This window comes from Coccinella septempunctata, chromosome 2 (genome assembly GCF_907165205.1).
Source record: "Coccinella septempunctata chromosome 2, icCocSept1.1, whole genome shotgun sequence".
Taxonomy (NCBI): Eukaryota; Metazoa; Arthropoda; class Insecta; order Coleoptera; family Coccinellidae; genus Coccinella; species Coccinella septempunctata.
In genome coordinates, this window is record NC_058190.1 from 20,785,988 (window position 1) to 20,808,865 (window position 22,878).

General features: G+C 34.7%; 1 protein-coding gene across 2 annotated transcripts in view; it reads left to right on the forward strand.

The window, feature by feature from the left end:
* Window positions 1-22,878, forward strand: part of LOC123306460 (nephrin-like) — a 907,827-nt gene that overhangs the window by 595,265 nt on the left and 289,684 nt on the right. For both annotated transcript variants that reach the window (XM_044888477.1, XM_044888478.1), the window contains one exon: window positions 6,809-6,968. In XM_044888477.1, the coding sequence (XP_044744412.1) occupies window positions 6,809-6,968 (160 nt within the window). The remainder of the gene's footprint in view (window positions 1-6,808; window positions 6,969-22,878) is intronic.

Genomic DNA, 22,878 nt, shown 5'->3' on the forward strand with positions numbered 1-22,878 from the left:
TGACAAGAGCTAATTCGCATTCTGAATTAGAGATCATAGCATTGAAATCTGTGCTTCTAAGCCGCCATATTCTTGCTAAATTTCCAATTGTCGACACTGTCTCGTTAGAGTCACTGTAGTTTCGTAGTTTCGTCGTGACTTTATCAAACACAGTGGCGACAATTGGAAATTTAGCAAGAATATGGCGGCTTAGAAGCACAGATTTCAATGCTATGATCTCTAATTCGGAATGCGGATTGACTCACGTCACGTCACCTGACCAAATCCGCCATATTCTTGCTGAAACGATGAAAAACGAGACTACAATTGTTGCCACTGTCTCGTTAGAGTCATTGTAGTTTCGTCTCGTAGTATGGAAGTTTCCAATCTACATAACTCTAATTTATGGCCTGAATAACTCACCTTAAAAATTCAATATAAATTTTCGTTTATATCACTTGGATTTGAAAGCCGGGGATATTCCACGGATTGTAAAGTGATGAATGCAACCGAAAGGCACAAATATAAAAAAAATAAAAAATACGTTCCCATTGAAAGACTTTTTTCTATGATTTACAAGGTTGGAAAACGTTCCTGAAGTCGTCTATTCGACGGTATGATATAATCATGTAATGAACTGTATCGATATATTTGCCTGAAACTGGCCTTCCCGATCGGTCATCATCTTCAATGGAAAATTCCCCTCTTTTGAAGCTTGTAGTCCAATTTTTCACGGTCGCATACGAAAGACATTGTTCACCAAGGGTATTAAGCATATCTTCGTAAATTTGCTCGCCTCTTAACCTTTTCAACTACAGGTACTTGATGATACTCCAATTTTTCGATTTTCACAATTTCGATGGACATCTTCTTTCTTTTAGTTCATTGCGTAACTCTGGTTTACTTTTTCGACCTCTAACCACTAACACTTCAAATGAGATATTGTTCGTTGCTAAGCATATCTTCGTAAATTTGCTTACCTCTTAACCTTTTCAACTACAGGTACTTGATGATACTCCAATTTTTCGATTTTCACAATTTCGGTGGACTTCTTCTTTCTTTAAGTTCATTGCGTAACTCTGGTTTACTTTTTTGACCTCAAACCACTAACACTCCAAATGAGATATTGTTCGTTGCTATGGTAAAGCAATATTTTTTTAATGCATGGAACTGGTCTATGCTAACTAGATTTCAATACATCTTCGAATTTGAAAAGAAAAATTCAGAGCATATTAATCAGCATTCAGAATTGATGAAATTATGTTTCAGGTAAATAAGTATCGACTGTCTGCTTATACTCAGATTGGGGGTTATTTGGGATTGCAGTAAAAAAAAAACGAATGGATCACTCTTTATTCTTTATACTCGAGCTTTCGGAATGTATTCATTCCTTCCTCAGGAGCAGCTACAATTCAAAAAACAACACAGATTAAATCGTACAATCAAAAAACAATTTCTCTTACAATGTGAGGTTTTCTCGTTATGGGTATTCGATTCATAAGTCTTCTACTATGGTAATTAGGAATCTTGCACTAAATCATAAACCTAACTAATGATGATTTTTACAAAATGATCGTCCAGATAAATATATAACTATTGCATGGGAAAATTTTCCGAATTGATTATATATTTATCTGGACGATCATTTTGTAAAAATCATCATTAGTTAGGTTTATGATTTAGCGCAAGATTCCTAATTACCATAGTAGAAGACTTATGAATCGAATACCCATAACGAGAAAACCTCACATTGTAAGAGAAATTGTTTTTTGATTGTACGATTTAATCTGTGTTGTTTTTTGAATTGTAGCTGCTCCTGAGGAAGGAATGAATACATTCCGAAAGCTCGAGTATAAAGAATAAAGAGTGATCCATTCGTTTTTTTTTGACTGCAATCCCAAATAACCCCCAATCTGAGAAATTATGTTTGCAATTTGTACGATTAAATTGAGAACATAAAGATCCCAGATACCACAAGACATCTTTGAGACGTCCAAAATGAGCCTTATATTGGTCTGGACGTCTTAAGCCTCAAAAAGGCCGTCTTTAAGATGTCTGTTCTTAGACGTCTTTGAGACGTCGTACTTTTCAATCTTCAAGACGTCTGTTCTTGGACGTGTTCAAGACGTCGAACTTTTAAATCTTCAAGATGTATTATATAGGCACAAATTGAGAGTGAACGATACCTAACCAAATTCAAGTAGTCATATTGATGTTGTATATTGATTGTAGCTTTAATTGTAGCGTTCGTAGCTTGGTGGTTAAAGCGTCGGGTCAGTATATTGCAAACACGGGGTATTGAGTTCGATCCCGAGCTAGAGAAGTTATTTTCTAGTCGATACGGGTGTGGGCTCCATCCACTCTTGGGTTAAAATTATCAGTGTTGTGCCTAAGGTGCATAATATAAATATAGTAATTATAAGGACACAGTTATAAAGCCTACATAGAACACAACTGGTTCTTCCTGCTCGTACAATCTCATAGAGCTTCTGAAGGGTACTTCGTTACCTACGGACAATCAGGATAATAATGTGGCTGAAAAGGCCAATGATAGGGAACTTATATAGTATAGTAATATAAATATATTTTTTTGCTGTCTTTTTCCATCTTGTTCATTAAATACCAAATTATATACAGTTATACAGTTAAATCAATATTAAATGAAGCCAATCAAAAAATTCATTTCTTTTATTTCTGTAATTGACCCTTGAAATTTGAACTTACTTATTTGCAAAATTTCACACATTTTATACATTGAAAAATTAGAGCGATTATGTTAATATGCAAAATCATTATTTGAAATCCATTTAGACCTCCAGAAGGTCTAAAAGATGTACATTTCAGGTTGATTGGGACCTATAAAAGCTTACAAGAAGACGTCCCAGAGACGTTTTTAGCTTTAACATAAGCTGTAACTTGGACGTCTCTAAGACGTATACCAGGCGTCGACAGACGTCTTTGAGACGTATGCAATGTCGGTAACAGACGTCTTTAAGACTTCTTTAAGATGTCTCTGTGCTATCTGGGGAGCAGTACAAAATTCAAATTATCGTCGGTCAGTGCATAGATTCACATGTATTACTGTTCACTCACAATTCCAACCTGAATTCCGCAACATGAAATCTGCACTTGTGGGCTACTACCAACTTAAATTGGTAGATGTCAATCATTCTTGAATGAACCCTATATTAATTTACCCATTTTCAGAACATTATTGTTTCAATAAGAAAAAATATAATTAAACTCAATCAAAATGAAGCCTCCGCTTTTTTTTTCAAGTAATGCTATTTCACAGACCTGTAATTCACATATATATGTGCTACGAAAAATATAGCCAATTTTGGCATCTCTACATTTTGCCAACTTCATTTGTCGTGAGAGTCACCGTTTTTGAGGTATTATCAAAAAACCAAATTATTGTACCAAAAATATAAGATGGCTGCTCGCACGCATGCGCCTTAAGGTCGAATTTTTCAGACCGTCAGCTCAACAACATTACTAGAGAATCGCTTCTACCCCCTATCTTTTACATTCAAGAAATAACATCCACGTAAAGGACTAAACTGGTCGATTGAAATTCAATAGGAATGAAAAATTTGTTGTTGTTGTCAGTGAAGGAAACATATAGCACCAACATTTTCTCACTATTTTAACGACAGCTTTATACAGGCACTATCGGATCGACTTCGAACATCTCATTTGAAGTTTTCAAACTACTTGGGTTATTGAATTGAAGGCTAATGGAAAAAGTTCATTCAATTTCATTTCGTTGTCGAATTCAGCGAACTCGATTAGCTCCGTCCCATTTAGGAAAATCTCGCACACTCTCAGGAAAGGGATACCTACAAATCTGTACCACTTATCGAAGATGAAGATTTCTACTATTCTGATTGAAAAATACGTTGATGAATTTGAAGTATTTTTTCTGATTCGCAACTCGATGTTTCAGAGATAGAACAGTAGGTAGGTAATATTTTTATATTTTGCAGTGATCATGGTTGAGCTATTATTGGGCAGGTGAAGGTTTTTCAGTCACAAAAAGAACTTTGGTATTTACAATAATTTATTCAATAGCTACGTTTCGGATTTGATTCCCTTTCTCAGGCTTACACGCAGCTAAAGATAACCAACCACATCAATTAAGTTAGTACTTGCGTTAAATAATACAGCATACTATACTCTGAAAGAATGCGACAAACGGATACCATGAATTAATGTCACCAGGCTAGCTAGACTCGTATCAAGAGGATTTAATCACCTGAGTGCCTTTGTTTGGGATATACAGAGGTAGACGTCTATCTTAGGAGTGAAATTTCACAGTTCAATAGCTCGATCACTAATCGACCTAATGATTTCAAATTCTGAAGTTTTGCCACTCGATACTATCGCCTTTCTTAAATATTTCTTAAATCGAATAAATCAGATTCATACTGAAAAAATTTTTGACGTTTCCTATTTTCGTGAGTATTTGATCACCTTGTACCTGGACAATATGATTTTTCTCGTTTTTGTAACCACATAGTTAATTAAAAATAAAACTTCGAAATATATGCCTGATCACCCTGTATCGTCATACAGGGTGATCTATAAACATTCCCTCATGAGTGAAACTTCATAGTTCAATAAATCTTGAAATTATTGGTAGAATCCTTTTGAAATTTGCAGTTTGGTCACCCTGTACGACTGCCCAAAATAAAAAATTGTTTTAAAATTGTTCACAGCCCATAGGTCCAAAATTACAGTAATTGTTGATTCCAATACCAGTCATTAACGATTTGCGAATATACGGATATGATTCTCATGTATGGTTTTTGTTAAGGAAATCTGTAAGAGAATACACAAGAAAATACCCTTACTGCAGAAGTCTACAACGAATAAGCAAACAAATGAGGGGACATGAAAATAGAGTGCATAAAATAAAAAATAAAAACCAGGTCAACAAATTGTATAAAAACTAAAACAAGGTGAAATTACAGGACTCATTTTTTTCTCAGTGGATCATGTGGGCCATAGGAGAATAATTTCTCGGATTTTTTCACCGTTGAGTCTCAATTCACTAGATTCCCGATAAATGTTTGGTGTGGTAACTACACAAACAAAATCGTTTGATTGGCCCTCTTATTTTTGAAAATAGGTTGACAGGAGAAACCTATATGAAGTTCCTGATAATAGAAAATTTTAAAATTTCCTCAGAACTGATCTGCTTCATTCGATTTCAGAAATATTGAAGGAAAGCGATACTGAATGGGGACACAGCTCGATCGTTTTCACAGACTACATCCTGAACTCATTGTGACACAATCGGATAAAGGCAAATGCACAGTGATAATTCTCAAATCACAGTATGTTGAACTAGCGCAGACTTTACTTGAAGACACTAAATATTACAAAAAGGTGAATAGAGACTCTACTTGTACAATTCAACAGAAGGCCGATAAATTAGTTTATGAACTAGAAACATTAAAACCAAGAGATAATAACATGGCTAAAAAGTTACGCATTCACAATTCAATTGCACAAAAAATTTATAGATTACCAAAAATTCATAAACCCACTTGAACCCTTCCCCCGATAATATCCTCAATACAGTTCCCAACCAGTAAAATTGCCGATTCAATAACTTACGTCCTTGCAGCGGCTTATGATGAAGATAATGACTTTTATGTAAAAGATTCTTTCCATTTTGCTGAATTTATTAATAACATGACAATTCCTGAAGGATATGTGATTATAAGTTCAGATGTGGTATCACATCGCACGATACAACAATTTTTGTATATGACCTGATGCAATTAACCATTAAGGCGGAATTTCTTTCTGAATTCAGAATCGGAATTGCACCACACACTTTCTAAAAATTTCGCTAGATCAGAATTCTTGTGGTTTTAGCGGTGTTCATCTTTGAGCGATGTTGCTATGGAAGGCGAATTGCTACGTATTGCAATACTATTACTTATTTATTAAAACAAACGCTAAAGGAAACACTGGATTCATCTAATTAATTTAAACAGAATCGGAGATAGGAAGGATAGTTCTTTCTATCGTGGCACTTCTACAATTAAGTGTCCCATACACAAGGACGACATTCAACGCACAAAATGAAATTTTCCGTATCACATATAACAACAATAACAATAATCTATCAATCAAAATCTGAATTCCGGGTGTTTGATCTATCTGATTGTTATGAACTCATGATCTTAAATTTTCATATCCAGAATTCGAAGGCAGCTCCAGTACACTCTGACAGATCGATCTGGAAGATTCACAATCTGAAAAAATCAGAATGTGTGTGCTGCCTCTTGAAATATTTATACAAGTAGGGACGTTCTTAATTCAGATTCTGAATTCAGAAAGACATTCCGGCTGTATGAGGCCGGCCATAGGTTCAGATGTACGATGTACTGAACCATTGTAAACACAGTCTCGAAGTCGAAATTTAATGGAATTTTGTCGAAATTCCGGGAATTATATATCTTCAGGTGAAATTATTCATTTTCATTTTCCATGACTTCTATCTACCGTCAAAAAAACCCACACCTTTGAAGATGAAGACTGCCTGTATATGAGCCAACGCAGGTTTGCGGATAAAAGTTTGTTGTAGAGAACATGCTGGAATAATCTCAAAAAAATCCTCCATCAATCGCCGTATTAACACGCATTTGAATAGAACAGAACTGTCACAACAAAAACGTATTGCGTATTATCATAAGAACATAACACAAAAACAAACTTGATGGGTGGAATGACCAAGTTTATCCTGAAAGTAATTTTATTTTATGGGACATTGCTAAGTGACATTCAATTTTCATTCTTGTTTATTTTCAAGGGCCGACAACTCAATATAAATGTGGCAGGTGGAATCATCGTAAGTAACCAAAGTCTTGTTCTGCAAGGTGTGTCTAGATCCACAGCTGGAAATTACACATGTGTGGGCTATAATACAGAAGGAGATGGTGAAAGCAAACCATTCTATCTGAACGTCATGTGTGAGTATAATTTTTCATCATAAACCGTATATCTCTTAATCGTGGATTTACTTGTAAGGATACATGAATTTCTTTCTTCCAATATTGTTTTTATTCTACAGGATAAAACCGCATCTTATCAATAAAGATTCGTGAGATCTACTCTATTTAAAACACATGCATGAATGGAAAGGTGTCAGATAGCAGAAATCAGAGGTTTCATCACTCAATTTTCCAAAAAATTGCCGTGAAGGATAATTTTTTGTTTATGTTTAGCAGGGATTTGACGACCAATCCCCGACGGCCTGTTCCCGTTCCTGATCCTGATCTCCCATCCCTGTCATTGTTATTCTCTCTTCTCGGCATTGTGTGGCATTTACACCACCCGATCCAAAGATTATAGAGTTTGGCCTGTGTTTCACACAATTGACAATCAGATGGCGCTGGAATCGTACTGTCAAACTGTTAAATAACAGTTTTCTATTTCATAATTGAAGGGCGCGAAATTCGAATTCTATTCCTTTTATTGAATTCAAATAAAGACTTAGTCGAAACCAGAAAAAACATCCACAAAACAAAAGTAGGGCTTCGTTGTGTGATTAGGATGTTTTTCCATCTAAACAATTACTATATATTAATGAAATACTGTGTTAGATTTGCTATACTTTTAATTTGAAATTTATAAGAAATTTAACAGAATTGAATATTATTCAGGGAGTATTCAAAGGTTGGGCTTTTTTTTTAACAGAAGGTTCAACTGGTGAAAATAATTCACTTTTGAAAACACCCTGTAACCAAATAATAGAGCTTTGAATATGGGACACAACAGAACACGGCGAAATGTTACATATCAAAGGTGATTTTCCACAAAATATTCTCATCAGTTGTACCTTCTGTTGAAAAAAACCTCACCTTTAAATACACCATGTGAAATCTTCAATTCTGTAATTTTTTTTTAATTACGAATAAAAATATAGCAAATCTAACTGAGTATTTCATTACATTAATATTAATTGATTCACAACAATGTTTACATGAAAAAAAAAATCTGATCACATAACAAAACCCTGGTCTCGACTAAGTCGATATTGGAATCCAAATCAAGGAATAAAATTCGAATTTCATGCCCTTCAATTATAATACAGAAAACTGTAATTTAACATTTTGACAGTACGATTTTATGGCCATCTGATTTCCCAGTGGGTGGAACACAGACCAAAATGTAGTCGGTTTTTAGTACTAGAGATATGAGGGCGTTTCCTAACTCTATAATTTTTGACCCGATCTTTTGCGTCCGATGTACTGATCGGTTAGTTGCTGTGAAAGTTTCGAAGTGGCTCCGTTTTTATTAAAAAAAGTGATTATTGGTGTTACATTAACTGCATTGGCCTTGTGCAAAAAAGAAAGAAAAAGTAATAGTACTACAGACAAGACGATCTGCCTGATACAGGATTTTTGTGATATTCTCTATATTCTCCCATTAAATGAATATAAATATTTATAAAACTACTGGAATTAGCGTCCTCCATATTAAACAATCCGGAAACAATATCAGGAAACAGGACTAAAAAATGAAAGAAACTATGGTTTCATGACAACCGTGGCGACGTTTCGCAAGATGTCTCTTGCTTCCTCAGGCCTACAATTTATTCAAGACATAGTTACAACGTATAGTACATCAACAATTCCTTACCAAAGATGTCTAAGAAAACCAATTCATCAATTGATGCAATAAAATACAAAAATGGGTTACCATAAAGATATTCTTGTTAATCGTAAAAAAAAGGAAAAAGGGCAAAATTAGCATCTAGTCACATTCAATGACATCGAACAAACCGAGCATGATTCAGCAACATACGGTGACACAGAAGAACCGACAGAACACAAAACAACAACAACTTTACATCCAATATCAAAACAATTCTTCACAATTACATATTACAGTCTATTTTTAATAAATATCGTTAACAAATATCGCATAAGTGAAACAAATATCCTCAATGTATTATCATTATTATTATATTTTTTGTGACTTTATATTATTATTTATATATTCTATATTATTATTATTTATTTATTTTTTCTTTGATTATATAATTTATTCTATAAATAATCTTTTACTATATCATAATTTTTTTTTTCTTTTATATTTCATTCTATAGTTATATATGTTACGGCTAAAGATAGGTATGAGCATAAACTTAAGATTAGCCGGCTAAACTTAGGTTTATATTCGAGGATCGGCTAAAGTTCGATAAAATATTCATCTGCGTCAGGGCATTTCATCTTTAGCCGGCTAATGTGCACATTACCCAAAACGGAACGGCTAAAAATGTAATCGAGGGACACGAGGAGAAGTGATGTCTCATGAATGGTCGGATTGGAGAGAACGAAAGCACACGGCCACTTTTTTGTTTGAATTTTTAAAATTGAAAAATGCAAAAGAGCATCGAATGCATTGGGGTTGTATTACATAACGCCCATGGGTTTTCAGTTCAACATTTAACGAGTTATTTTCATCTGTTTAGGAGATTAATGCTCTTCAAATCGAGCCTAATTTGTGAAAAACCATATGACCCCACAAGAAAATGAGATATTAGACATAGAAATTTATTTCCGTAAACAAAAGTATATTTTCCCTACCATTCGATTATTGGGTTTATGGAAGAATTACGAAATAGGAACTATAGTTTCTAACGTTGCAATTTCTTTTCAACCAATTCTTTCGCAAAAAAGATAAAAAAAACTATGAACATGAACATAGTTGAAAACACTTTCTCTATCTGATTTTGTTGAAAATACGGCTTGTCGCCACCCTTGATGAATCATCCCGGGGGATACAAGTGCATTCATCGTAAAGCTTATCAGAGGAATAGTTCGGTTAACTACAAACAAGATTGGGTACTTCTACTTATATTTTTATAGAATTTGACCTTTGGTATTTTGATGAAGAAGTTCGCGGCATCATTCTTGTCTTCATTATTTCCTTTTGCTCATTCAATTCCCCTCAAATTATGAATAATAACAAGATGAAATATAAATTTTCCCTCACACTCAAAATAGCATGTCTCGGATTTTGTCATCAAGCATTTATTTTTTAGATTCGTCAATAAGAATTCGTTGATGAAAACAAATATATGTATGTTCATTTCCCAATTTCTCGACTGCTCAACAGAATGCTTTTCTGCTATTAAAATACGTGAAATTCATACAAAAAATGCATTGCATTAATAGTTTGATCATACTCGTATTACTAATTCTCTACATTCTTTTAATGGCCGAAAATTTGCGCTCCTCAAGCCTTCTACATTTTTAGCCGATGGGATGTGGTTACACTTAAGTTTAGCCGGCTAAAGGTAGAAGAAACTTACATTAGCCAATACCCGAAGCTAAACCTAAGTTTAGCCGGCTAATCTTAAGTTTATGTTCACACCTATCTTTAGCCGTAACATATACACATACACTAACATTAACAATATCCTTAATATTCTATAACCTAACCTGGGTCAACAAGACACTTGTGTTTTCTAATGATGGAATTGTAATGTCCAGCCAAATTTTCAGTGTCTGTTCTATAGTTCATGGAATCAAATAAACCAATATAAATCATCTCTAAAATATTCCTCTTTTTACCATTTCCCTCCCTCTCACAAACACTCACTCTCTCAAAATCTATTATATGAGATTCATCAAAGTGATGGGAACAAAGTGCTGTTTTTTCCCTATTTCTAATATTTTTCAAATCATTTTTATGCTGTTTTATCCTATTATTTAAATACTGTCTTGTTTGACCAATATATACCTTATTGCAACTTGAGCAAGGGATCTTATAAATCAATCCTGAAAGTTGTCCTTTATCTAATCTATCATTTAAATTACTATATATGATTTTTCCTATAGTTTTTAGGTTATAAAATACTATTTTTACATTTTCATTAGTTAAACAACGTCTCATTTGTTCAGATAAACCCGGAATATATGGTATCTTAAAATAAATCTTTTTTCCGACATCAATATCTGAATCCCCCTCATTATTAACATTCGTTGATTCCTTCTTGTCAATTTCATTAACCATCTTTTTTATAATGAGATCCGAAAATTTAAATGATAGATTAGATAAAGGACAACTTTCAGGATTGATTTATAAGATCCCTTGCTCAAGTTGCAATAAGGTATATATTGGTCAAACAAGACAGTATTTAAATAATAGGATAAAACAGCATAAAAATGATTTGAAAAATATTAGAAATAGGGAAAAAACAGCACTTTGTTCCCATCACTTTGATGAATCTCATATAATAGATTTTGAGAGAGTGAGTGTTTGTGAGAGGGAGGGAAATGGTAAAAAGAGGAATATTTTAGAGATGATTTATATTGGTTTATTTGATTCCATGAACTATAGAACGGACACTGAAAATTTGGCTGGACATTACAATTCCATCATTAGAAAACACAAGTGTCTTGTTGACCCAGGTTAGGTTATAGAATATTAAGGATATTGTTAATGTTAGTGTATGTGTATATAACTATAGAATGAAATATAAAAGAAAAAAAAAATTATGATATAGTAAAAGATTATTTATAGAATAAATTATATAATCAAAGAAAAAATAAATAAATAATAATAATATAGAATATATAAATAATAATATAAAGTCAAAAAAAATAATAATAATGATAATACATTGAGGATATTTGTTTCACTTATGCGATATTTGTTAACGATATTTATTAAAAATAGACTGTAATATGTAATTGTGAAGAATTGTTTTGATATTGGATGTAAAGTTGTTGTTGTTTTGTGTTCTGTCGGTTCTTCTGTGTCACCGTATGTTGCTGAATCATGCTCGGTTTGTTCGATGTCATTGAATGTGACTAGATGCTAATTTTGCCCTTTTTCCTTTTTTTTACGATTAACAAGAATATCTTTATGGTAACCCATTTTTGTATTTTATTGCATCAATTGATGAATTGGTTTTCTTAGACATCTTTGGTAAGGAATTGTTGATGCACTATACGTTGTAACTATGTCTCGAATAAATTGTAGGCCTGAGGAAGCAAGAGACATCTTGCGAAACGTCGCCACGGTTGTCATGAAACCATAGTTTCTTTCATTTTTTAGTCCTGTTCCCTGATATAGTTTCCGGATTGATAAATATTTATTTTGTGAATGCGATGTATATTATTCTTCTCCTTATGCATCAATTTTTATCGATATTCCTTTTTCATTGCAAACGAGGGAAAAAATTTTTATTCATGTTATTTTAATATCATTTTGATTCTTGCGATAAACGCCTGTTATGAAGGCTTTTCTATCATATACATATGCCAAGAAGAGAAAGCAGAAAGATGAAAGATGCAAACATTCATTGTATCACTTTCTGAATTAAAATTTCAAATCTTAATAGTGATGAATATATTTTCGCTTCAGTGTATGTTCAATTATTGCAAGTATACTTCCATGTAAATTATATATACATTATTATTCATTCAATTCGCTTCCTTCTGATATTTGCATAGATCGTTGATGAAACCCCAGGAGTGAATCGTCCCATAATCTGTTCATCATAAATCTGCCTATTCAGCTATGTAACAGAGCGGGTGATAGTCTGGAGGCCTACTGGTGGCCATCGCCACCAGTGGGCAAAAACAGCCCACAGACAACATAAGCGGGCCAATCACGATTCGTCGTCGGCCCGCTTATGTTGTCTGTCGGCTGTTTTTGAAGTGTCTTTGAAGGCTCATGTGTAACATGTATGCTGGGATGTAACATTTAGAAATTTTGGTTGAATTTGTACTTTGCTTGGCTTATTAAACTTAGAATTTTTGATGGCTTTAATTGAGGAGTTTCTGTGATGTTTCGAAATGTCCTTCAGATTAAATCTAGATGAAAATACACTAGTAAGATTACTCCCACCTTCATCTAACTTTTTCGTTTGATCCTTATTATTCTAGATATATTCACATCATTTTCCAATTTGAAATTTAATGCGATTCTTTCCGATTTAAAAATTTTCAAAATTCTTTCTATACTCCTTCCTAATTAAGATATTACTTAGTTATATCGTAAAAGGAAGAAATTTCAATTGCTGTTTCGAATAACTTTTTCAAAAGCATCATGTCTATTCATTCCGCTATGTTCCCGCTATTCACCACGATCTGTTTTATTATGTTCCTTCAGGGGAATTATTTTTTCAAAGAGACGAACAGTGGTCGAATCAATTATTTAAGTGAAAATCATGTGATTCAGTCTTCAGTTCAATTATGGATTTTCATCGAGTGTCGGCCACATCAATTCAATATTTTAAAAACGATATGTTTCTCTACAAAGCAAGTATCTCAATTCCTAAATAAATGACCCTGTTATTATTCTCCAAGCCAGTAACTGATTCGAATCGTTCTCATGCATATAGGATAGTTAAACATTTCATGAAATTAATGAGTCTTTGCATGACCGAACGCGAGCCCTAATTCAAGAGTCAACTAACTATAAAGTTCTAGAAGTGAAGAATGGTTGAATTCGTTTTCCTCGGAAATTCAGACGACTGTAGGGGCTACGAAGTGTCCTTTTAGCGACTAATGGAGACTTCTTTGGAAAGCTTTCGAATTACATTGCATCTGTGTAGACGAACAAAATCTTTCTGAGAGCAAATAGGGTTAGGTGTTCCTTTACAGTGGAAAATTATATCATTCTGAAATATATTCAAGGGGTATAGTGTTGAGCTTGCATTCGATATGTGACTTCAATAGAAATAATGAGGAACGGAACGATTCTATAGAGAATCATTGTGTTCGTTTCTGCATAACAAGTTTTATTTGGACCTTCGAAAGCTACTAGAACCAATGATCCATTTCAAACTCCAAGTGCTGCTTAAATTTTTTTACAGATGTACTGTTATGGTTCCAATCTTCCCAAAATCCCAGTAATATTTCAAATTCGATATGTTTCAAAAAATTCTGGTATTGAGAGGTTTATCCGGTCAAACAGAAAACAGTTTAGTTAGTTTGATCAATGAGTTTTAGGAATGGGAAGAAATTTCGTGTCGATTTATAAGCTACTAACCGAACCGGCAGACGCTGTTCTGACATAATGAGGTAATATTAAGTAACTGGAAGTAAAATAAGGGATAAAAAATTGTTAGGATGGTATGAATAGTGAAAAAATTTATATCAAACTTTTAATTGAAATAATGGATTGAGTACCTATATTATATCAGAAAAAATCTGTATATATTATATATTATTCATTTAAAGTGAACTACGACTTTTTCGTGCCATTGCCTCTTTGTGAGCAATACTTGTTGTTTCGTCTGTTGAAAAAACAAATAAAGCTGAAGATAGGTCAAAACAGAAACAGGCTACATACAATTGACCGTGTGAAGAATGGATTGAAGATATGAATGCCGCAAACACTCATTCGGAATATTATCGAGCACGCAAGTTATTACGGACGAAACGTTTCACAAAAAAAAATTGTAGATTCAACTGGTTCTCAAAATTAAATGGTAAAGCTTCAGTTTTTGACTTTCGATTTTTTAATTTTCTTTTTCCCAAAAAAGGCAATATCTTTTGAAAACTTTTGCTTATACTTTCTGAAAACTTTATCCATTCTTAATTCAAATGCACAGATGATGGATGCAAGGGCGTAGCAGGTGGATGAACTTTTATCATTTCGGTATTAAATGTTACGCGCACTCATATTGACTGGCAAATTTGTTCATTCTTCCATTCCTTTTGTTTCGAAGCCTTTTCTCCGTGGGCTTCAATCCTTGTGTACTAAGTCCCTCATATAGAACCACGAGAGTGAAAGCAAATAATAACAACTAGAGGCTTCACTCATGAATTTTGGCAAAACGCCTACCTATGACCTTGAGTTTTGTCTGTATGGCGGAGGAAAAAATGAACTTCCCATGCTAAGCTAAAGTCGAATTTCAGAATTAGAATGATAATGAACAAATAGTTCCATGTTTTCATTTAGCATTTTTTTTTCTGAAACCTAACAAATACATTGACTGATTAGCAAAGTTATTCATGAAAAACATGGAAATTGGAAACTCGTAATCAAAACAATCACTTCTGATCCATATTTTTTCATGAAGATGAAGCACAAATACAACGAATTCAAGAACTCCCATGATGGATGGCTAAGGCAGAAATAGTGTAGTGTAAGCGTTTTCTCACATTCGTGACATGATTTACTGTACTGTAATGTAATTACCTTTTTCTTACCAAGGTTCTAATTGTTTTCAAAATCTTCGAAGTTTTTTGTTAGTATTTATGTTTCGCCTCACTTCTTTCATTATATAATAATGACTCATAAACTACTTTTGAATGTGGACTTTTGCCAAGTCGTATCGCAAGAAAAAAATCTGCAAAAAAATTTACCCCCAAGTTTCAGAAGGTTATTTCAGAGCTAAGTACTAGTTACGGACCACGATTTGTCACTTGCATGATATATTGAACATCCAATTGTTAAGATAAGTTTTTTGAAAAGTGTCTTTTGGTAACATGAATACGCTAGCAAGTGATTGTGAATACCGAGTATGAATTTGTCTCCCGTTCCTTAGGTAATGCTGCACAATATATCTTGTAAACTGGGTTTGTGCTTATCTGCTACTACACCATATACAGTGAAAAATTTTAATGCAAGTCAATTGAGAACTGTTCATCCCCGTAAATTGTTGTATACTGGAAGCATCCCTTGCATGAAGGACCCATTCAGGGAAAAATATGATTTTTATACGTCCATTCAAAGATTCTCAATTGCTAGTACTTCAATATATTCAGAAACGCAAATGTTTTCATGAAACTGTTATGTTTTGTTCATTCATTAATCAATTTTTATAGAGTGTCATAAAGAGACCATATCATAAAAAATCATAAACAAAACCATGAAGAAACTGTACTGATGGGCTAACATACAGGTCATGTATGCCTCTGTAAGTTTTTTTAATTGTTGTTCTGAAAATTCTCTAAATAATATGTTAAAAAGTGAAATGTGTATGCTAGGATGGTATATTGAACATTGATTTTACTATAAATTGTACAAATTAAACTAAGTTTAATAATTCAAAACAACGTATTGCACAGAAATAACACTTTTGACGTATAGCAGATCACCATATACTTTTGTGTCCTACTCTACATTGATATCAATTGACTCCAAACAATGTTCAGATGAAAACTAACATCCTGGTCACAAAACAAAACCATAATTCGTCACTTCGTTTTGTCGCTCCAGGATGTTTGGTTTCTGGTATCAACAAAGTCGATATTGAAATTGAATAAAAGGAAGAGGATACGAATTTCGAGTCCCTTAATTATAAAACAGAAAACTGTCCTGTATTGGCAATACGTTTTCAGCGCCATCTCATTGTCAGACGTGTTTTCACGGACCAAAATTAAGTCGGCTTTTAATACCTACTGGAAATATGAGAGCATTTCCTATCTTTCTACCATAAAACCTTTGCTCAGGACAATACAGAAATAGCTAAAAAATTTGACATGCGTCAACATTTTTAGTGTATCTAATGAGAATACTCACGTAATTAGATCCTACTTTGCTTCTTCATTCAAGAGTTATGATGATAATTCTATAACGATAAGGTCCAAAAAAAAAAATCGATAAATAGCGTAAAATTATGACAATTGGTTTGCTATTTCAATCGTCTATACAGGTTAAAGAGCTCACAACACTATACAGAAATCTACTGGCTCTCACCGAATTCAATTTTCTGGCAATATATGACAGTACTGAGCGTAAACACAAGTTAGTCCGAGAGCTGGCGACGAAAATCGGCAAGAGTTCTGTAGTGGCTCATAATTAAATATGAATTAGTATTGAGGGTGTACATTAATCAGCACTCACTCTCACTCTACAAGTATTTTGTAATGATTGAAAATAGTTACTCAACATAGTTTACAGAACAGAAAACTTGAGAAAGTGGTCAGACCTCATTTTAGTAAAACGCGGTGTGTCAGTACCCCACATAAGTTGCTGCTTTAACGATGTTGGTTCAAGAGATTTGTAATGGCTGAAAATGCATTTATTTCTCAAATATCATGTATTATTTGTGAGGAAAATAGTCAGACCACATATCAATAGAACAGAGGCAGTCAGCAGTCACCCAAAGTACGGATATTGTAGTTTAACATAAATCAAAGAGCGTCGCCGCCAGATGTTCCACAACCTGACCTTGAGAGTGAGTGCTGTCCCATCTACACCACCAAAACTAACTCATATTTAATTATGAGCCATTACAAAACTCTTGCCGATTTTCGTCGCCAGATCTCGGACTAAATGTACTCTGTTGAGTACGACGGGCGTTAATAGGCCAACCCATTAACGTCGTTAACAGGATATACACTTGTGTTTACCCTCGGTACTGCCATATATTGTCAGAAAATTGAATTTTATGAGATCTAGTAGATTTTCGTTGAGTGTTTTGAGCTTTATGACCTCGTCAAAATTTTACGCTCTTTATCGATATTTTTCTGGACTTTATCATTACATAATTATTATCATAACTTTTGTATCAGGAAAAGGTTTCAGTATTCATATTGAGGAAACCTCATACCTATCCTGAAATCTGATGAATTCAGCAAATTAAATAAATTTTACTTCGAGATATTGAATAAATTAACTCCTAAAGACCACTCAATTTCAATTCATTTTCTTGCAATATTTGTCTATTGTTTTGCATCACCAGACCCAAAGCTCATGAATTTATTCATTTTGAATTAAAACATGGGCTGGTGACAGGTTCTTCATAGATTGGCCACCCTTTTAGTTCATTTAGGTGGGAATATTTTCTCATTATGCTGCTTACAGAAGAATAAATATATCCATGACTTAACACTTCGTGTCTGAATTAGTCCAATTTCAAGAATTTGGAACTCTTGATATTCAGAACACGTCGTCTACTCATGGGTTGCCTGATTTAACAGAATTTTAATTGACACGCGACTTCGCGTTTCGATAAATCCCACACTCAACCTAGCTGCAATTTATTATTCGAGATATGGATCAATTAATATTCGCCTTTGGAATAGATTCTCGACAATGAAGCGTCTTTCAGCTCTAATGACACTATGAAATTTAATTGGGATTTCGATGTTTCCCCATTAAAGCCTCTGAAATCTTGCTTACCTTATGCGACTAACAATACTATTGTATGGATCAGATCACTGAAAGACTTCATTTTTCTGATTTGGACGAGGTTTCAGTGATCTTGGCGATTTTTTTATTCGTTCACTTATCGATATCTACAAGAATCTGAAAAGATAGATTCAGAAAAAAGAACAATAGCACAACAAGTTGAATAGATGCATGGTTTCTCAAATCATCTCTACATAATATGAAACAAAGTTGGTTTTTCAAGTACATGTGTTTCTTCATTGAATCCCTTTGAACTATGATATATGGTCCTCACAGTGGGAGAAATCAAATGAGGTTGAGAGCGAAGAGCCCAGAACACATAAGTGTTGGTCTGCAGCCTGAGCTCTTGTGAGTTATTCAAGTTTCAAGTAAATATTCTTTATAATTTCTCAGCATATTGCATTGACATATTAATTCGCAAAGCTTTGTTCAATTTCAAATTCCAATATTGCCTTTTAAAAAAGGAAGAAATTATATTCTTCAATAATTACAAAAATCATACAAAAATATTTTCATGGTTAACTGCGAGAATATGCTGGAGGTTCCCAGCTACCGATGCTGAATTCCTATTACTATCCAAATATTCGCCTAATAGAATATTTACCATGTATTGTGGTTTACTTGTCAATTTATTAATTGACGTTTGCAATGGATGTTCACTTGATCTGAAGGTAAGTATTCAATGATGATAATGAAAAGAAAATATTATTAGGATTCCTTCCTAACCCTTTGGTTTACTGTCTACATAATACGAAGATGTATTGATATCTAGTTAGCCCATACCAGTTCATTCCATTAAAAAATATTGCGTTACCATAGCAACGAACAATAACTCATTAGATGGGTCACTGTGAAATTTGAGGCCAAAAAAGTAAACCAGAGCGTCAAATTGCAACAATTACATGGGCATATGGTTGCTTAATGTGACCGGTCAGAGGCGGATTTAATATATAGGCTAGGTAGGCTATAGCCTACGGCGGCGAATTTTCGTAGGCGGCACATTTTCGAAAGCGAACTTTGCCAGATTGATTTTTGGAGTAGTATACTGAGTCGCATTTACGCTGTCAGTAAAAAACTACAACAAGAAGAGACAGATGAAGAGAGCGATGATGATGATGAAGGAATTCTGTTCGGTATTAGGGATGATTTCAGAATAAATGTATTCCTTACAATGGTGGATCGATTAGTCTCGGAATTGAACAGTCGAAAATGTGCGTACGACTGAGTATTCGAGATTTTTTACGTTTTCTTCAAATTTCGCTCCGTCGGTGAAAATAAGGAAGGAACGGTTGAAATTATGTGAAGTTTATTCACAGGATATTTCTGACGATTTAGTAGAAGAGATATTGCATCTCAAAGAATATTTGGCACAAGATGACGAAAAAAATGTGAATATAGACAATATGTGCAATGGAGTATTTTCCTAAATTTCAAAATATATGTCATTGAAATCCTTATAACTCAAATATATCGAAATATATTTTTTTAGAATTTTAACATATTGCGTTTTGTCTGTATTCACTTACGAAAATTCTGATTTCAGAAGTGCTCTCTTATGAACATTCTACGTCATTTTCACAATCCGGCAACTCCCGTCGAATCAATAAAGGTGATGAAAGTTTTATGATCATCATAGACTTAATAAATATCAAGTTTGGTGATCACATTTGACAAAGAAAACAAACAGTGAAAACAGTGCATAGAAATATCAAACAATGACACAAAATATCATCGTTTTTAAGAATATATAGACACAGATAACAGAAACAATTTTTTGAAATGTGTGGATATAGGATTCTATATCTTCTTGATCTGTTCCACTGTTGTCTAATTAACAAAAATTACTAGACTTTAGTAAAGGCATTCTACGTCACAAGCTTTTACATATTCGAAGTTTCGAAGGGTATATTTCTGAAATTTCTGAATTTTGAAGCGAATCTTTTACGTGTTGGATAACTGATGGAAAAGGGTTTCCATAAATAATTTTAAATTCGATTTTGGAGTTTTAGGAAACTTGCCCATTAGATTAGAGATCGGAATCTAATGGATATTTTACCTAATATAGATATCATTTTAAAAATTTATAAATCAATGGCAGTAAGCAAGCAATTGTTCTTCAGAACGTTCGTTCTCATGCGTGAAACGAATTAAAACATACTTACACTCCAGTGTGTCCGAAAGCAGATTGAAGGATTTGGAAATTTTAACAATAGAGTCTTAAATTACAAATTCCATTTCGTTCGACTATGTGATAAAAATTTTCGTTGAGAAAGTATTCAGACGAAAAGTCTAATACGATTTTTATTTGTTTGCATCTCATAAAATACCTGTAGAACTTGATGTATCAGTTCTTATTATATCGTTGGAATAGAGTTTTTATGTATTCTATAAAAATAAAGGTTGGCATTCTTAAGTATTTGACTTCCTACCCATTCTTAGTTTTTTCAAAAATACAGGATAGGCGGCAATTTGGGTCAGCCTATAGGCGGCACATTTGTAAATCCGCCTCTGTGGCCGGTAAAATTCTCTCGAAGATTATGGATAATCGTCTGATTCCACTCTTATGGGTACCACTCACTAGGCGTTTTCTCCAGGACTATCAGGTAGAGTATCGATGCCGAAGAGGATCTCATCTGGCGGTCTGATGCTAGGCTATGCTAAGCCGGCCACACACGGGGACTAGGAACCTTATTCGAGTGTAGCATCAATGAATATCCCTCGGTCGCCCGAGTACGAGAAATCCCCAGATGTTGGGGATGACGATAGTAGGGGCTGGTCGGCCATACACGGGGACTTATGGTGGGTATTCCTCGATAGTCCCTATTTTATAGTCCCGAGAAAACGCCTCGTGAGTGGTACCTATTATGGGTACCACTCACGAGGCGTTTTCTCCGGGACTATCAGGTAGAGCATCGATGCCGAAGAGGATCCCATCTGGCGATCTGATGCTAGGCTATGCTAGGTCGGCCACACACGGGGCTTCTACTCGGTACTAGGAATCATATTCTAGTGTAGCATCAATAAATATCACTCGGTCGTCCGAGTACGAGAAATTCCCAGATGTTGGGGATGCCGATAGTAGAGGCTGGTCGGCCACACACGGGGATTTATGATGGGTATTCCTCGATAGGTATTCCTCGTATAGTCCCTAGAAAACGCCTCGTGAGCGGTACCCATTAGAAAAGCTATTACCTGACTCCCAGTGCGGCTCGATCAAATCGAGGTACGGTGGACCTAATGTTTACACTGCGACAGCTGCAAGAGAAGGCCCGTGAACAACAATCAAGATTCTATACAGCTTACATCGATTTAAGTAAAGCCTTCCACTCGGTGAATCGGAGAGCGCTATGGAAAATCATGGGACGCCATGGAGTGCCGGAAAAATTCTTAGCAATGTGTAAAAGCCTACAATAGGATTCAGATTTGATGGTGGCCTATTTAACTTGAAGCACCTCAGAACAAAAACCCGTACAAAGTTTATCACGGAACTTCAATATGCAGACGACTGCACACTTATCGCTAGCAGCTCAGAGGATCTACAGATAATGTTGAACACCTATAAATATATTTCCGAAGCTTTAGGCATTAGACTCAATATCGACAAAACCAAAATCCTGGTAAGTTCGCCAGAAAGCCTTCAAACAGATATCAGCCTAGAGAATGAAACACTAGAATAGGTGGAGCAGTTCAAATACTAGAGAAGCTTCATAAATACTAGGGCTAGCCTAGACACGGAAATACAAAACCGTATCAATTCGGCATCACGGGCATTCTGGAAGCTAAAGTACAGAGTGTTTCAAAATCACGACCTCAATCTGAATACCAAGACAGCTGTATACAAAGCAGTGGTCCTCCAACGCTTCTTTACGGAAAGGAAAACTGGACGCCCTACAGGCGACATATTACAGCTTGAACAAACGCAACAACGTCATCTAAGACAGATAATGCACATCAGATGGTTCCACAAAGTTTCGAATGCAGAACTCTTGCAACGCGCGAGTTGTACAACAATTGAGACTTAAGTAACGAAGGCCCGACTCCGATGGAGCGGCCATATTCTGAGGATGCAAGACACACGACTCCCCAAAATAGCTCTGTATGGCGAATTCACAGAGGAAACCCGGAAACCAGTATGAGCGGTTTAAGGATATACTACATAAATCTCTAAAATCAGTTAATGCCAATCATAACTGATAACAACTAGCGTTAGATAGGTCGCAGTGGAGGTCTTTAGTACACAGTTAGGAAGATCGGCCACCGAATGCGAAGTTGAGCGAAGCTGAGAGTTTTCAATGCTAAATGATGAGCTACGTCACTCGATTCGTAGCTTGTCGATTATATTAGTACTGAAAATGCTCAGCTTCGCGCAACTTCGCATTCGGTGGCCGATCCGCCTTATGATGGAGACTTGAGAAGGATACAGCGGCGGCCAGATCTGGTTGGTGAATATCCATGCCCGGAGTTGGAAGGATCTGTAGGTCACGGTTAGGTCTCTTCAGTCACAGTAGGGCACACAGTCGCAATCAGCCCTAAGAAATTAAAAGTCTTTTCTCACCGTTTTTTTTTGTTTTGTCTTTTTGTAGATTTATTCCCGGTAACGGGATACAGCAATGAATGAATGAATGATTTTTCGGATTCAAACACAATAAAGATCCTTCATTGCGCATAATTAGAATATGCAGCTTAAGTATGGTCCTCCAACCACCAAATACATATTGATAGAGTTGAGTCAGTGCAGCGACGTTCTCTTAAGGGAAAGTAGTACATACGATT